The sequence below is a fragment of the Cnephaeus nilssonii genome, assembly GCF_951640355.1.
Source record: "Cnephaeus nilssonii genome assembly, chromosome: 1".
Classification (NCBI taxonomy): Eukaryota; Metazoa; Chordata; class Mammalia; order Chiroptera; family Vespertilionidae; genus Cnephaeus; species Cnephaeus nilssonii.
In genome coordinates, this window is record NC_137072.1 from 112,234,077 (window position 1) to 112,252,993 (window position 18,917).

Sequence of the window (18,917 nt, forward strand, 5' to 3'; positions counted from 1 at the left end):
CTAAAATGTAAGCTCATTGTTAAATCTGCAGCATCCAGGACAGTGTCTGACACTCAAATATTTGTTAAATGAATGAATCATCAGTAAAATTTACATTGAAATTGTTAAGAAGGATGTAATATGGTTGAGGTAAAAGAAATGGCATACTAGGTGTACCGGTTAATAATGCGGGTTTTTTTTCAATAGATGGAGTAACACATATGTTGATATATAGGCGATTTGATATGTATGCTATTTTGTTGTATTGACAACAAGCTTTAAAACTTCCTGTGTCAAATTTTCTGAAGGTGTTAACATCATAGATATTTTTACACTTAAAAAATGTCGAATTTCGTGCCAAAAAGAGCATTTGTGGGAAGTTTTAATTCATTATTTTTAAGAAAAGTTCTGCTGAATACTTTGGAAATCTTATGGTGAACATGCTCCATCTCAGATACTTGTGAACGCTGGTTTAAATGCTTTAAAAGTGATGATTTCGATGTGAAAGACAAAGAATGTCCAGGTCAACTGAAAAGTTTGAATACCAACAATTACAAGCATTATTGGATGAAGATGCGTATCAAACTCAAAAACAACTTGCAGAAAGATTAAAACGTTGCTCAGCAAACAATTTCCAATCGTTTACAAGAAATGGGAAAGATTTTAAAGGAAGGAAAATGGGTGCCACAACAACTGAACAAAAGACAAATGGAAAACCGAAAAGTCATCAGTAAAATGTTGCTTCAATGGCATGAAAGTCTTTTTTGCATCGAATTGTGACTGGCGATGAAAAGTGGATTTATTTTGAGAATCCCAATGCACAAAATCATGGGTTGATCTAGGCCAACCATCAATATCGACTGCAAGGCCAAATTGCTTCGGAAAGAAGATAATGCTCTGTGCTTGGTGGGATCAGGAAGGTGTGGTGTATATGAGCTTCTAAAACCAGGTGAAACCATTACTACTGATCGCTACTGACAACAAATAATCAATTTGAACCACGCTTTGATCGTGAAACAACCAGAATATGCCAGAAGACATGGCAAAGTAATGTTGCTTCATGATGATGCACCAGCACACACTTCAAAACCAGTTAAATTCACGTTAAAAGATCTTGCCTGGAAAGTATTAACCCACCCACTGTATTCACCAGACCTTGCTCCTTCAGATGACCACTTGTTCTGATCGATGGCACATGCACTTTCTGAGCAGCACTTCAATACATACAAAGAAGTGGAAAATTGGGTCTCTGAATGGTTTGCCTCAAAGCAAGAAAAGTTCTATTGGGACGGTACCCACAAATTACCTGAAAGATGGGGGAAATGTGTAGCTAGCAATGGACATTACTTTGAATAAAACACTTGTGATGTTTCTCTTGAAATTATCGTGTTTTCTTTGATTATAAAATCCACATTATTAACCGATACACCTTGTATATACAATATTAATGCCTTTGTCCTTCATATTGTTTAGATGTTGGAAGGATATATGCCAAAATGTTAACAGTAGTTGTCTTTAATTAATGGCATTTTAAATTTCATTTTCATAATGGTTTTTCTGAATATTTGGGAAATGAGCATATATTACTGTTATTAGGGTGGCTTGGTTGGTTGGAGTGTCATTCTGTACACCAAAAGGTTGTGGGTTTGATTCCTGGTTTGGGCTCCTGCAGGAGGCAACCTATTGATGTTTCTCTCTCTCTCTCTCTCTCTCTCTCTCTCTCTCGCTCTCGCTCTCGCTCTCGCTCTCGCTCTCGCTCTCTCTCTCCCCCTCCCTCTCTCTCTCCCCCTCCCTCCCTCCCTCCTCCGTTCCCTTCCTCCCTACCCAGTCCCTTCCTTTCTCCCTAAAATCAATAAAAAAACAACATATTCTCAGGTGAGGATTAAATATATATATATATGTATATACATATATATAACACCTTGAAAAATGATGTGCTTTACTGAAGGACATAAAGGAAATTAAATCATTGTAGCAGTAAGTGTTATCACATGTATGATAGGTAGGTAATGGATAATAATTTTAAGAATATTCTTAAAAATAGAAGAAAAGAAAGATTTTACTAGTACTCTAGTAAATGAGCCCTCTTAATATTAAATTCTAAGACAACAAAGGAAAACTTTGTAGTGAAGTTTTTTTTTTGGTTTGTTTTGTTTTTAATCTCTGCTGTCTCATTTGCCAGAATCTCATTCATTTAAAATAACTTTTATATCCTTAATGGTCTTTTATGTTCATATACTGGGGATGACTTTTTGAGAAACGATTATATATTTTTCATCTGTGGGTTCTTACTACCTAGCACGGTACTTGGTATGTAATAGGTAGTCAATAAATTGTTGAATAAATGCTTTTCCCTCCCTCCCAATTGGTCAGTGACATACTGGTCTTTTATTGCTATCTTCATTAGGAAAACGTTCGCTTGGATAGTAAATTACTCAATGCTATAGATAACTTATGTGATAGTTGGGGAGTTGTAGGGAAGGGTGGAGGGAGAGGAAAAAAAGAGAAAGAAAAAATTTGAACAGTGATAGATAGTTCCATTTGAAAAAACAAATACACACACACAAAATGACAAATTTCCTTTAAAAAAAATTGGGTATTCATTGGGGATTTTTCCTAGTGTCAGGATTTGTTCTTACTCTTGTTGAATTAGGAAAGTATTTTAGCTTTAATATTATGATAACCTAGATATATAAATGTCAGTGCTAATACCTTAGTATTTTAGTCTTCTACAAATTGATGCCTGTGATATCTGGACATTTTTTAGCCTTTTCTTGTAAATAAGGTCTTAGTTTAAGGAACAGCAGCTTGTGGTCAGAAAAGAAAAACTCCATATTATTCAAGCTAAGCAATATAAATGGGACTCAGAATCCCTGACTAAATAAAAAATCTCCTAGAGAAAGATCTCTTGAGCCTACAAACTAAAGACCTTCAATATAATTTTAAATAAAACCTTTTATGTAAAATGAGAGCACTTTTTAGTTGATAATCAATTGACACTATTATGTAGGCTCACTAGATTTGCAAATTTACAAGTTTTTACAAGTCAGTTGGGTCCCTTCCTCAGGAAATCAGTTTAACTTTTTCCCCCCTATATTGACTCAAAGAACCTAGTTGTCCTTAAATCCTATGAATATATTTGCCTTATAATTTGACGGCATTGAGTCAACACCCTTATAGGGTTTCTAGTGTTGTAAAAAGAGAAACTGTTCAATAAAGGGTCACATTTGAAAAAATAGACTGTGCCGGATGAAACCAGTATTGGATATGAATACTGTGCTTTGCTTTAAAGAACCTACAAGTATTCAAGGAAATAAGTGCTTACCCCTTACTTTCAAAATGCATACTTTAGGTTTGGAAAGTAGCTGAGCTGTCTCCTTGTGAAATTAAACCATGGCTTTAAATAAATTAAATACACTATGAAATATTGATATCTTTTAGCAAAAGTTAATTACATATTTATTGAATATTAATATTTATAAAACTTGCAGAACTATTCTAATTATTAAAGTAATTAAACTGTTTCAATTAAATATGCATCTTTCAATTAATCTCTGGTTAAACACATTATACTAAGGAAATCTTTTTTGAGTATCATCAGTGTTCCTGAAGCTATATAGATAATAAGAATGATAGCTTTCATTTTTTTGAGCACCTATCAGGTCTGGACATTTGCACTATACATGGATTAATTCTAAAACACACTATATAAGGTAGGTATATTTGTTATTCTTAGTTTTTAGGTTTAGAGACTGAGGCATAAAAAAGTTAAGGAAATTGCCTAAGATTATACAGATAGTGCCTAAGCTGGGATATAATAGTGGAAGATAAGTCAAACTTAAACATGTTAAAGTATATTGATTGACTCTAATATTTTCTCTCTCTTTCTGTTCACCTTTCTAGTTGATTTGGAGCATATGCGAACAGTAAAACCTGAAAAGCACTTGAGGTTTTGCCAGGAAAATGGTTTTAGTAGCCACTTTGTCTCAGCAAAGACAGGAGACTCTGTAAGTAAAATAATGAAAATGGATCTATAAGTGAGGTTTTACGTTTATTTATTAATATGCATAGGAACTGACTTCCATTATTTTTTGCAACAAATTAATGCTTATTGAAGATATAAAATAGACTAGATTAGATGTAACATGTTTATTCTCTGTATATTACTTTTGTAATTCATTTAACGTAAGTTTATGGTTATTTTAGGGTATTTAAAAATACAAGAGTTTAAAAAGAATATAAATCCCCATTATCTCAGCATTCAGAGATGACTGCTAATCTCATATGATGATTCCTTCTAGTCTTCTTTTTCTGATTCTCACAAATATTAGTGCTCCTGCCAGCAGTGCCCACTTTGTGTATTTCTTTTTCTAAAACTTATTTCCTTAGTGACTTCATCTAGTCTCATGGCTTTGATCAGACTCAATGTTCAACTGCCCACCTAAGACCTCTGCTGAGATGTCTGATAGGCAGTCCAAGTTTATTTCAGGTCCATTCTGAGCTACTGGTATTTCCTCTTCAAATCTCTCACAGTCTTCCCACTTCAGTAAATGGCAGTTCTATCAATTACTAAATCCAAAATTATGTTGAAGTTATTCTTGAACCCTCTTTTCTTTACACCCCACATCTATTATCTATCGGCAAGTCCTCTTGGCTCTACTTTCAAAATATGTCCAGAACCCGGTGGTTATTTCTTACCATCTGCATTGCTACCACTTTGTTTCAAGCCTTCATCATCTCTGACATTAGTGTCTTTGCTGGTTTCTTTTTTTGTACCCTTGATCTTTTCTATTGAGTACTCAGTACAGCAGCCAGATTGAACCTATTAAAATAGAAATTACAACAAGCCACTGTCCCAGGGTTTCCATTTTACCCAGAGTAAAAGCCACAGCCCTTCTGATAGCCTACCAGATCTTATATGATTTGTAATCTCTGCTTATTTTCTTGTACAATCAATCTCTTCCTCTCCATTCTACCACACTAACTTTCCTGTTTTTTCTTAAACATTGACTATCAGTGAACTATAATATTCTCTTCCTCTCCATTCTACCACACTAACTTTCCTGTTTTTTCTTAAACATTGACTATCAGTGAACTTTTTGAGGTGCAAATGACATAAGCCTTTCGGAGTATGTATCTCTTTCGATTAGAAATCAAAATTAAATTAATAAAATTGTGATAAATATTCAGTAAGTAATCATGAGGTAAGTAGGGATAAGAAAATGATAGTACACTTATGAAGCAAAGACAAGGTATACCTTACAGGTGAACTCTGGATTGGAGCACTGAAAATCATAATGTAAGCTAACAGTGTATGAAAAGTCTGTTTATAGAAAAGTGTTTGTAGACTTTTGCTTATAATGGAGTGTACTGCTCTTTCACTCTGAACTGGTAAAATACAGTAAGGATTTCTAAGTTGTTCTGCTCAAAAGATGTGGAGAGTTTATTGACTTGAGAGCAACGAAGATTTTTAATGTATAGACTAAAGCCAGGTCAAAAGACCAATTTAAAGTTGGCATTGAAAAACCCAGGTAGTATACTAATGTATTCTCAATTTCTTCAGCACCTATAGGTGTTTGTTTTGCTAGAATTTTTTGAATGTGGTCGCTGTAATTGTCTTATGTTAAATCTTTAAAATGTAAGATTTTAGGGATTAATGTTTATGTTTAGACCAATTCATTGAATTTCATGAAATTTTTCAATTTATGGGTTTAATCACTTAAAATTTATTACATTTAAAATTTTGTTGTCTCTGACAAAGCTATTTTTGGAATAACTTGGTACATCATATTTTTGTAATTCTTGCTGTTTATCATTGTTTAGAAAGTTCAATTTATTTGAAGGTAACTTAAGCATGTCTGTTTTAAATCATTTAAACCTATTTTTGGAATGTAGGTATTCCTGTGTTTTCAGAAAGTTGCTGCTGAAATCCTTGGAATCAAATTAAACAAAGCAGAAATAGAACAGTCACAGGTGATTATATTGAACTTTATATTTAAAGAGTAATTTATTTCTTTTTAGTAGTTGGAATAATTAAGTTCTAGTTTCTTAGCGGGTTTGATGATTATTCACTGTACTGCACATTATATCTCTGGCTTAACTACTCAGTGTAAGTTTGTACCCTTAACAGTATCTACCCTGTCCTCCCTCCCCTCATTCCCCAGTAACACCATTTTATTCTCTGTTTGTACAAGTTTGGCTTTTTATGTATAAGTGATATCCTGCAGTATTTATCTTTCTCTGTGTGACTTAGTTCACTTAGCACAATATACTTAAGTTCATTCATGTTGTTGCAAGTGGCAGAATGTCCTCCTTTCTCATGGCTTAATAATATTCCTGTGTGTGTGTGTGTGTGTGTGTGTGTGTGTGTGTGTATGCGCGCGTGCGCGCGCCACATTTTATTTATCCATTCATTTGTTGTGGGATGGTTAGGTTGTTTCCATATCTTGGCTGTTATAAAAAACACTGCAATGAACATTGTGGTACATATATCTTTTTGAATTAGTATTTTCTTTTCTTTCTTTTTTTTTTTTTTGACAAATATCCAGGAATGGAACTGTTGGATCATGTGATAATTCAATTTTTAGAGCAGCCTCCATAGTGTTTTTTATAGTGGCTGCACCATTTTACATTCTCATCAACACAAGGGTTCTCTTTTCTGCACATCCTCGCCAGGACATCTCTTGTGTTCGTGATGGTAGCTAACCGTTGTGTGAGGTGATAGCTCATTGTGGTGTTAGTGATGTTGAGCATCTTTTTCATGTACTTGTTGGCCATTTGGATGTCAAGGACTAGGCAGGGAAAAGACAAAGAAGTTCAGGTTTTATATTTTTTGTTTATATATACAAGGTGTATATTAAAAAATATATATATATGGAAAAAGAGGAAGGAAGGAAGGAAAGGAGGGAGAGAGGGAGGGAGAGAATAAAGGGAGGGAGATTGGGTAGGAGAGAGAGAGAGAGAAAGAGATGCTTGTGAATGGTTTCTGTGGGTTTTATGCCATTTAAGAGATACCTGAGGGAATTTGGTATAATGTTTGAAAGTGTTTTCATTCATTTTATAGAGGAGATGGTAGACTCACCACCAGTCACGTGGAAATTGATGCTACAGTAATTTAGTTTGTGAAAAATATTTGTAATAAGGCTTTAGTCTTAATTCCATTCACTGATTTATTTAAAGAGATTCTATTATTTTAGTTCTAACCTGGATCATTACTGTTTGGCAGTCATAAAATGACTTATCAATACATTGTGCAAGTTTTGTAAGAAAGAGAAAAGAAATGGAATGCAGTTTCTGAATACAGCAAACATTTTTTGAGGGTCTACTTTGTGCCAGGGACCACAGAGATGAATAAGTCCTTGTCCTCAAGGAACTCCTAGCACAAATGGACAGACAAGTATTTAAACAATTAAATATACTCTAGTTGCATTTCTCACAATTCCCAATTTAGTTGATAGTTTTATTTTCATTGTTTATTTATTCTCTTTTCTCCCCTGCCCCAACCATTCTCCTCTAAGATAGTGTAAAAGTTGGGAAGGGTTGTTAACAAATGTCCTAGTTTCTGAGATTGTTCAGAATTTTTTGTTTACAAAGTAGTCAAACCTTTAGGAGAAAAAATAAATTTACTACTGCTGTTCTCTAGGAAGTTTAGTATTCAGCTCCTTAATAATGCATTAGGTAGTCTGAAACAAAAACGCACTGTCTTGTATCTTATCTCTCTCTGTCTGAATTGCAAGGATGTTTTGCCATATATACTCGGTGTTCAAAGTTCTTAATACATTCTTAATACATTTTTAAACCTTGACAGTTTCACTTCCCAGTTAATAAACTATGAATTTCTGTTTGGTTTAAACTAAGTATGCATTAGTTTTTTCTAAACAAAAATTTCATGTTTGAGATACTCACTAAACTTGCTAAAAATATATATTCTTTATGTGACCTCTGAATACTTTCATACTCTATATAAAAGATTCTAGCATGGGGCATATAGTAGGCATGTTCAAGATTTTAATTCTGTCTTACTTAGCGTATTAAGCACAAATGCCTTTAACCCCTGGTACTTCTCTTTTCTGCTTTATCTGAATACTGACCTTCCTTAAGGAGCCATAAGGAACTTAGATTCTTCTTACCTAGATGTTCATATTTTTGTATAATTTTTTCAAATATGTTTACAAAGACTGCACTAGTGTTTTGTTTTTTTATCCTAAACATCACCTGTCTTCCTTATAGAACATATTTACCCACTTTGTTCATACTATTCTAAACCTCAGATATTGAACATTGCTTAATGGATTTCCATATCATATCTTTCTCTTTTTCTATTCACCTTTTAAATTTATTTTTTCATATAGTTTCAAAACTAGATGGGACCTTAGAGACCATGTAGATAAACCTTGTTTTTTATAGCATAGGCCATCATGAAGAACAAAAAGGTAACTTGCATAAAGCAATGAATGTTACTGGCAGCACATACTGGCATATTTTGTGGAAGAACAGGAAGAGTAGCTGTCTTTAAGCTCCTACAGTGTGCAGAGTACCATAGTTTTAAATTGCTATATCCATGCTTTAAATGGCAATCTATAATCTTGTTATACTTTATACTAGAGGCCCAGTGCACAAAATTCATGCACGGGTACGGTCCCTAGGCCTGGCCTGTGATCAGGGCCATCTTCCCCAGCTGCCCGCAGCTGGCCCTGCCCCCTGCCACCACCCACCCCCAGTTGCCCATTCACCATCGGGTGATCAATGCCTGACGGCTGGGGAAAGGGACCGAGAGTTCAGCTGTTCCCACCCAATTGCTGGCTGCACCCCTGCCCTCTGTGTGTGGGGCGACCGGTAGGGCGGGGGCCTTGCCCTGATGCTGCCTGCATCCCCCACCACCCTACCCCGTATCCCCGGCCGGGGAAAGGGACTAAGAGGTGATCAGTGCACCTCATAGTGACTGGTCCAGCGGTCGTTCTGGTCATTCTGCCGTTAGAGTTAATTTGCATATTACCCTTTTATTATATAGGATTATGGATGTATAGCAGTCATGATATTCTTCAATACTTTACATGTCTGTTTTCCATACTGGACTCTTACACGTCTCAAAAACAGAGATCATCTATTATATTATTTATCTGAATGTCTTCAGTACCTAGAATAGTGATTGTCTTTGAATGAATGATAGTGGCAAGTGTTTTTAGCCTTCAAGGTATGTTTACTCTATATCCTGAGCATGACAAACTATGACTTTTCAATGATAAACATGTAACTACTATCTGTATTAAGACACAGTTGCAGAGTAGACCAAATTTATCTTTTGTGCCTTCCCAAGAGTCCATCTCTACTCCTTATACCTTACTCCCCCAGCTCCAGGTTGCTTAGATAGCTACCACTTCCACTTCCAGGACCCACCGCAGTTATTCTCTACATAATAAGGGCTAAGCTGGTGTTCAAATAAAAGTTGATGTTTTGTATGTAACATTTTCTCTGAAAACATCAATGAGTGACTTGTAAACAGGCCGACTCCTTTGAAATCGCCTCCCATGAAGTTTATGGCCCAGATATTCTGTTTTGCTACTCCTAGAAAGCAAAGCCTTGGTTCTGGCTGCCAGTTCAGAAACTTTGTACAAAGCTTTATGTCAAACAACGAAGGCCCCCAAGAAAAAAAGATGCTGCCTTTTTAGTTCTTCATTAATTGGATGAAAATTAATGCTGAATATCCAAGCCATTTATATTAGTCAGTACATTGACCAAATATTTTGACCGTAGGTCAGTAACCTGGTTGTGTTTATAGAATAGGGTTTAAACCAACATTTTCGAGGATTGATGAGTTGCTTACTGATTATGAAAATCCCTTTTCTTTATTGTAACCCACAGTTTGTCATGAAACAATTAGGTTCAGGGAGGGCAGATAATGGTGTTCAGTGTTTTACTGACATACCCCTCCCGCAGTACCTCACATTGCGGTTAGTAATGCTTCTGCCCAGTAAATTGCAGTCTTGCCCAGAAGTTAAGGCTGCTGCTGGGAACTGGGGCAGAGCCTGCTCAGGCCAGTATACCGTCCCACCCCACTCATTTACTCCTAGTTCATTCAGTCGTTATAAGTGCCATCACAACCAGCAGCCTTATTAACATGGTTTTCTACATGTGTTAATTATTAGATGCTGTTATGAAATAAGAGTTTTCTGAAATAAGATATTTGAAATTGTGAAAGAAAGAAAAAAACAGGATAGTTTAAAGTTGAACAATTTGGAGAGCATGTTATCTCTGTCATACTTGTCACATGTAGTCTTTTTATCCTAAGGGTTATTGCAAACAAAAACCTAACAGTAGTTTTGATTCTTTAGTTAGCAAAACTCTTAGATATTTGGTAAAATAGCTGTTGTGCTTAAACTGTATGTCAGGTGTTTTTTTAAATGACAGAAAAGTGCATTTTGAACTTGTTTTTATTTTTATATGAAATATGGGACGACCATGGACGTTAGGGTTGTGAGGAATGGGGCAATTAGCATCAAAAGAATATCTTTGACAAATAGTAAATGTTATTAAATATAAAATTTATAAATCCCATATGGCTTCATCTGATATATATATATATACTAGAAGCCCGGTGCACGAAATTCGTGCACGGAGGGGGGTTGTCCCTCAGCCCAGCCTGTACCCTCTCCAATCTGAGACCCCTGGAGGGATGTCCAACTGCCCGTTTAGGCCCGATCCCGGTGGGCAGTCGGACATCCCTCTCACAATCCAGGACTGCTGGCTCCCAACTGCTTGCCGGCCTGCCTTCCTGATTTCCCCTAACCGCTTCTGCCTGCCAGCCTGATCACCCCCTAACCACTCTGCTGCCAGCCTGGTTGATGCTTAACTGCTCCCGTGCCAGCCTGTTTGCCCCCAACTTCTCTCCTCTGCCGGCCTGGTCACCCCTAACTGCCCTCTCTTGCAGGGTTGATCACCTCCAACTGCCCTCCCTTGCAAGCCTGGTCCCTCTCAACTGCCCTCTCCATCTTGTAGTTGCCATCTTGTGTCCACATGGGGGCAGGATCTTTGACCACATGGGGGCAGACATATTGTGTGTTGGAGTGATCGTCAATCTGCATATTACTCTTTTATTAGATAGGATAGAGGGCTGGTGCATGGGTGGGGGCCAGCTGGTTTGCCCTGAAGGGTGTCCCGGATCAGGTGGGGGTTCCCTTGGGGTGTGGGTCGGCCTGAGCGAGGGGCCTGTGGTGGTTTGCAGGCCAGCCACGCCCCCTGGCAACCCAAGCGGAGGCCCTGGTATCTGGAATTTATTTTCCTTCTACAATTGAAACTTTGTAGCCTGGAGCGGAGCCAAGCCTGCTGCTCCCTCAGGCCGACAGCCATTTCTGTGGCAGTTAATTCACCTTCTATAATTGAAACTTTGTAGCCTTAAGTGGAGGCCTGGGCCTGGCCAGGGTGTGCAGAAAGCTTTGCTTCCCCTGTTGCCACCGGCAACCCTGGCCTGCTCTCTCAAGCTCTGTTCTGCCGCCATTTCTGTTTGAATTTGTTTACCTTCTATAATTGAAACTTTGTAGCTTGAGTGGAGGTTTCTGTTACCTGGGAAACCTTGCTCTCTGTGGCTGTAGCCATCTTGGTTGGGTTAATTTGCATACTTGCTCTGATTGGCTTGTGGGTGTGGCGATGGTATGGTCAATTTGCATATTACCTTTTTATTAGGTAAGGTATATATATATATATATATATATATATATATATATATATATATATACGCATCCTCTTCCTTACCTTCAAAGAAAATTACTCCTTCCTCTCTATTACCACAGCATATAGGTCTACTAGTACAGCACTAAACTTGTATGACAATTATCTGTGAATGTATTTCTTTTCCCATGGGGTCCCCAGCAACTTGTGAACAGATGCTGTGTAACTTACCTGTGCATTTACATTACACAGTGACTGGCACAGGGTGGTAGATCCTCAGTAATGTTTGTGGAAGGAAACAGAATTAATATTTTACTGCATGTTAGAAAAGAAAAGCACCATAATTCTTGGTTGTTCTCTGAATACAGGGAATTATATATATTACTAGAGGCCCAGTGCATGAAATTCGTGCACAGGGGGGCGGAGTGTCCCTCAGCCCAGCCTGCACCCTCTCCAATCTGGGACCCCTTGAGGGATGTCCATCCACCGGGATCGGGCCTTAACGGGCGGTTGGACATCCCTCTCACAATCCAGGACTGCTGGCTCCCAAATGCTCGCCTGCCTCTGCCTGATTGCCCCTAACCACTTCTGCCTGCCAGCTTGATCACCCCCTAACCACTCCCCTGCCAGCCTGATTGACACCTAACTGCTCCCTGGCCGGCCCGATTGCCCCTAACTGCCCTCCCCTGCCAGCCTGGTTACCCCTAACTTCCCTCTCCTGCCAGCCTGGTCGCCCCTAACTGTCCTCCCCTGCAGGCCTGGTCGCCCCCAACTGCCCTCCTCTGCTGGCCTGATCACCCACAACTGCCCTCCCCTGCAGACCTGGCCTCCCCCAACATCCCTCCTCTGCCAGTCCAGTCACCCCTAACTGCCCTCCCCTGCAGGCCTGGTCCCCCCCAACTGCCCTCCCCTGCAGTCCTGGTCCCCCCCAACTGCCCTCCCCTGCAGGCCTGGTCCCCCCAACTGCCCTCCCCTGCAGGCCTGGCCACCCACAACTGCCCTCCCCTGCAATCCTTGTCCCCCCAACTGCCCTCCCCTGCTGACCTGGTCTCCCCAAACTGCCCTCCCCTGCAGGCCTGGTCCCCTCCAATTGCCCTCCCCTGCAGACCTGGGTCCCCCCCAACTACCCTCCCTTGATGGCCTGGTCTCTCCCAACTGCCCTCATCTGCTGGCCTGGTCACCCCTAATTGCCCACAACTGCCTTCCCCTGCAGGCCATCTTGTGGCAGCCATCTTGTGTCCACATGGGGGTAGCCATCTTTGACCACACGGGGGCGGCCATCTTGTGTCCTGGAGTGATGATCAATTTGCATGTTACTCTTTTATTAGATAGGATGTGTAATTGTGATATCAAAACTAAAACTCAAACTTGTCTGGAGCAGACATGTCTATTTTAACAATTAAGTGGAATTATAAATAATGTTTCTTGGATCTTTGCTTGTTTTCCTTCCTTTTATATGTCTATATTCTGCTGTTTTCTTTTGAGACATGTTTAAATTTATGTGTATATTCCTTTTTCTCCTTTGGTGTTCCCTTCTATTTTCAGTCATTGAACATGCTTTCCATTTTTTCTTTCTTCTTCATCTCGTTTATGTTGTACGGAATTGACAGCGTATTGTCAGGGCAGACATAGTGAAGTACCCGGAAGAAGATAATCAACATTCCACCTCTGCTCAGACTAGACTCTGTTCAGTACAGTAGTGCAGGTATAACCGATAAATTACTGCAATTTGGGGGAGGAGGGTGGTGAGAACTAGTGAATGCTATCTTGTTCTTTTCCTCTTATGAATAGAGAAATTCAAATGATTATTGTACATTATTGGAATTAATATTGCATACATCCTGTTTTAGAACTTTGAAAAATTGATCCTTTGCCAAGAGACTTACGAATGAAATAAGGAATTGGGAACAAATTAAAATAACATTTCAGTTACTTTCACACGTATTTGTCTTTATGGTTGTGTTTATTACATGTGCAGTGAAGTGGAGAATTGAGGCAGTTATTTCATTATTCATTCCTTACCATTTTTCCTGAAATAGCCTGGTAATTGAAAGAGTATTTTAAAAATTTGTCTTGAATTACTCTTCTTTGTCTGCTTGTGTGTGCAGACTTAGTAAAAGAGTTGAAAACGGTAAAGGATTTGTTTTAATGTAAATTATTACCTAGAGATGAATATTAGGGCATATTGCTAAATTTATCATTTAAGATAATCCTTGAATGTGGGTTAGAGGGAAGGAAGGAAGAATTAAAACTATCTTTCAGTTTAAATTATTTTAAAAATATGAGTATGCAGTAATTTTCTAAATTCTCATTCTGTATTTTGTTAGTCATTATTCATAACCCATTAGTGAGCTATTTGGAAGTAAGTTAGGGATTTGGGAGGAAAGTTTTAAAAATTGGCACCATTTTAAATATTGAGTTGCTCAAAACATTTCTCCTTTCTATGTGACTTTTAACATTCACACCTCTTCTCACTAACTCACTAATTGCTGTAAACATTCTAAAAAAAGCTATGGCTGGGGATAGTGGTTTATGGAAGTATTAATAAATAATGACTTTTTTACTTTGAAATAAACTCTTGTCTATCAGTTAAACCATATAAATGATTAATTTTAATCCTTTGCTTTAAGTTATAACCAGGGTTTAATATTTTATATTAATTTGTCAGGTTTTTATTAAACTTGTGATAACCTCAAGCTTATGTCATAAAACCAGGAAAGACTCAATTAAGGACTTGCAATTAGATACTTAAAACAAAACCCAACAATAAGAAAGCTCCCTTGCCCGCCAACCCCAGCTCTGCACTAGTTTGTTCTGGTTGGTTCTTTTAATATCAGCTCCTGCTTCATTTATGGTGTCTATCATCAGGGGTTCGCCAAAGTTCAGAAAATGAAAATATACTGTAAGGAGTCCTTTCTGAATGTTCTGATGCCCTGATAATGACTCTGTTTTCTTTTATGACAGAGGGTGGTGAAGGCAGATATTGTAAACTACAACCAGGAACCCATGTCAAGAACTGTGAACCCTCCTCGAAGCTCTATGTGTGCAGTTCAGTGAGTGCGTGGTCCCGTGTTGGTGTGCTGGCTGCCCTGCCTCTGTGTGGGCCAAGGACCTGGAGGAGCTGGTTTATCAGGGGCCAACTCTGTAGCTCAGTTAACCCTTCCCTCCCCGCTCGCTTTCCCTGCGTGTGCTGCTCCCAGCCGCAGGCAGCTCCTGGACTGGAGAGAATTCCACTTCGGGACCACACACTTGGAATTCAGATGGAAAGCACATTCTCTGGAGTTAGACTGCCTCATTGAAAGAGAGTATATCGGTTCTCTTTAATGTCTTCACTTCTTTTTTCCCAGATGGCAATTTTTTAAAACAAGTATGGAAGCTATCCAAGTCCTGATCCTCAGCCAGGATTTTGCCACAGCACAGTTTCATTCTCTTATCTGAACTCATACATGGCAAACATGCTTCAGAGTACAGACGTTTAACAAGTAATATATTTTATCTACAGATGCTAAAGAAGGCGACCTTTTGCTGTCTATCGTGAGAGAAAATATATAAAGCTGTATCTAACGGAAAATGCTGGAAATAAAGCTGTAATAGAAATATTTTTTCCATTTTTTTAACAAAGGACCTAAACTGTTTATATTGTAGCTGTAGCTCACAGAGTGGTGAGTATTGCTGTTGTACTTTATCACTGTGTCATGGTCATGTGCATTGTGGAATACTCAGGTCCAATGCTGCATGGACTTGGGTGGATGCATCCGGGTACCCCAGGACAAGTTAGGCCTGTTGTTGGATCATTGTGGATCAGACCTGTACCTGATGTTCAGATGTTTTTCTCCTGCAAATAAATTTATTTAAATTACTTTATTTTTGGGCGAATTTTGTTTTAGCTATCTTCCTTTTAGTTACAGAACCAAGGTGTATTTGGCTGTAACATCAGTGATCATGTACTGATTCAAGCCCAGACGCTGCGGCCCGACCTACCAGGGTTCCACGGCAGTGTGCTCCTCTCTCCCTCTCTCTACCTCTGTGCAGAGAGAGCCCTAGCCTCCCTCCTGTGAGCTGTGTGATGCTGTGCCCTCCCGTCTCTCTGCACAGGCTTCCCCCGTCATCTGGAACCTTCTCCATTCCTCCAAGTGTCTGCTTCTGCCATCCAGCCTGCGGTCACCATGAGGAAGCTCTGTGCAAGGCACGCTTGTCTCATGTTTTCCGAGCTAAGGCGCAGTGCCTGGCCTGGTGGGTGCTTAGTATTTGCCACATTGAAACAAGTGAATGCCACCCCTCTCCAGTCTCCTCATCTCCACAGCCACAAGTTCCCCACGAGCACCTCTCGATGGCCATTGCCCCTTCCTGCCCGAGTCACAGTCATTCGTGTCCTTGTGGTTACTGTCTCATAGGGCAGAAGCTTGCGCAGGGCGGCAAGGGTCTCAGGAGTGCCCAGGCAGGGAACCTCTCACAGGGAGGCTTGCTACAAGTGTGTGCAGAGATTTTGGACACCCTCACTTTACAGCTGTAAGAAATTTTAGAAAACTTGTTATTTCATATCCTGTGTGACTAAGGAAACTGAAGTTCAGAGAGAAAAAACTCGCCGGAGGACATGGAATCACGGAGCCAGACCCCACGGAAATCTCCGGTCTCTGGACCAGGGTGGCACTTGTCAGGAGTGATTTGAACTTAAGCAAGTTTAGAAATTGTCACTGCTCTACTCATTAGGCAGTGGGTTCAATCCTATTCTACTTTGGTTTTTATATTTTTCATTGTATAGCAATTAGGCATCCCTTTCATATGCCTTTCAAGGCTATAATCCCTTCAAGGTGGTTCAGTTTATCCTTCTCAACATCTTCCCAACACTGGCTGGTCAGTTTCCAGGGAGAACATATATTTTCTCTATCCTTGAGGAGAATACAAAGTTGGATGAAAGAGATCTCAACCCTCAAGGATCTTACAGTCCGGTAGGAGAGGTGTCTGTTTCTGTGGTTGCTGCAAAGGCTGTGACCAGTTAAGTCTACTGTTAAACTAAACTGCCCAGGCTTTCCATTCAGGAAGAGGCGAGCCGTGCTCTTCTGCTCATTTTGTGTTGTTTTGCATCCATGCGAAGACTCGAGGATTTTCTGCTTTCTTCAGTCCAGTCATTGCAGCATTCACAAGTTTGACTTGATGCGCATCCTGTGACTGCAGGTGAGTGCTGCGGGGATGCTGGGGAGGCAGAGTGAACTTGCACAAGGCCTTCGATCGGACCAGGTGCTTCTGTGGTGTGTTTATACAGCCAGGGCACCGAATGGAACTGGCCAGGGGGGCGCCTGTGTAGGATCGCTCTGTCCTGGGCATTTCTAGGCACTGGTCACATGAGCTATGTGTTTTCTCCTTCCAGCCTATGACAGGGGTAGCATTGTCCTCATTTTACACACGAGGACACCAAACCTGAGAGTCCGTGGTACCACCAGGTGCCTCCTGGAGTCAGAGGTAGAGCCGGGATCCACACAAACTAGTTCTGAGATGGGACGGAGGAGGCTGGGTGCCGACCAGGTTGCCTTCCTTTAGTGAAGATCACACAACCAGCCTCCTTCCTGGGACTCCACCAGGCCTGGGTGTGGTGGTGTTCTTTTGGGAAGTGCTGATGGCCATGCTGATCCACCCACTGTCTCCCACCACCGACCACCTAGATCAGCAGTGGGTGTCCAGAGTCTGGTGGGGGGAAGTTTGCCCTCTGCTCACTGAGGGGAGGACGGAAACGGCCCCCTGACCCCGTCGCCTTTGGCCTCATGGATTTTATGTCTCTCCCAGCTATACTTGTCTGGGCATTGAGAACCTTCTGGCTCGAGGACAGCAGGCAGAGAGAACATGCAATATAGCATATGGCCAGAGCAGACTTCTGAATTCCATATTACAATTTTCCCCATACCTCGGGTTTTATTTTGAAACAAAAACGTGGGAGTCATGCTTATTTTACTTTGTTACCTCTCCTGTCTACAGTTTTTAATTTAAAAAATTACACGTCTTTCCAGCTAGTTTTAGGTACTTTGTCTCCTGAAGCATGCTATAGAGTTTCAAGCTCATTGTGGTCACTTCTGCTGCTTATTGAACTTTTGAAAAACACAAAAGTTTTCAGCCAGAACTGGTCATTGGATGTTGCCTTTCAAGTGCACCCTCTATTATGTGTGGCGAACCGCTGCGGAGTGGTTTTTGGAGTGGCCCAAAGAACTCCTGTGACTGCTTTATTATTCCAGGAGGAGGTAAGCCAGGGCCCTTTAAAGTCGATCACTGAAACAATGTAACGGAGCATAATAATTTGTGTGTCATGTAAAAATAGAAAACGTTTCTGGCCATACCCATGCTGGTGATTGCTGTGATGTTGGACAGCCTGAAAAACAGTTGCAAGATTCAAAGGAAATGGAAATGCAGACCCGTGGAGCATTGTGGTCATATCTGTCCGCTTCCTCCCCAACACCCAGGTCGCCACTGCTCCCAACAACAGTGCCCCGTCTTCCTGCTGGAGCCCTCCGTGCCCAGCCACTCCTGGCCTCAGGGATGGGCTCAGAACCCAGGGAATAAGTCCATTAGTGCTAGTGTAACCAGAGGGGACATTTGCTGACAGTTCTGAAAAAGGAAAGAGAAGAAAGGAAGAACAATAGCTTCTCTCCCCTAAAGTCCGGATGACTGACTATTGGGCTTGAATGAGAAAGACTGGCCCTGGGCAACATTGGCAGCCACCTTGAGGACACAAGGAGGGCAGGCCCAAGCCCAGAGCTGAGCCAGGGAGGCAGAGGGAGAGGTGGAGGGAATCCGGCCCCTGACCCAGTCCCAGAGCCTGCCATGCCGCTGGACCTGTTTAACAGCGTGACTCGGTTGTTTTTTTATTTTTTTTAAAATATATTTTATTGATTTTTTACAGAGAGGAAGAGAGAGGGATAGAGAGCTAGAAACATCGATGATAGAGAAACATCGATCAGCTGCCTCCTGCACACCCCCCACCGGTGATGTGCCCGCAACCAAGGCACATGCCCCCGACCGGAATCAAACCCGGGACCCTTGAGTCCGCAGGCCGACGCTCTATCCACTGAGCCAAACCGGTTTCGGCTCGGTTGTTTTTTTAATCCTTTCGGCCAGGGTTGGTTGATTTCTCATTTGTTACTTCTTACGTAAGACCATTATGTATCAGGGTTTGCTTGACACCAGAGACAGAGGTGATCATGATCTGTGTTTTGTCCTCAAGATCTTAGTCTAGGCACATGTATAACCCAGAGAAAGGTAATCAGACTGTTGCCTCAGTGAAACTA

At 40.5% G+C, this 18,917-nt stretch overlaps 1 protein-coding gene across 2 annotated transcripts in view; it reads left to right on the forward strand.

Annotated features, from left to right (window-relative positions):
- RAB28 (RAB28, member RAS oncogene family) overlaps positions 1 to 18,668 on the forward strand; it is a 77,932-nt gene extending 59,264 nt beyond the window's left edge. The window contains exons 5-7 of one of the 2 annotated variants that reach the window (XM_079768491.1): positions 3,883 to 3,986; positions 5,875 to 5,952; positions 14,608 to 18,668. In XM_079768491.1, coding sequence (XP_079624617.1) covers positions 3,883 to 3,986; positions 5,875 to 5,952; positions 14,608 to 14,700 — 275 coding nt within the window. In that variant the 3' untranslated portion in view covers positions 14,701 to 18,668. The other variant, XM_079768492.1, reaches the window with a different exon arrangement.
- Positions 18,669 to 18,917: the final 249 nt, after the last annotated feature.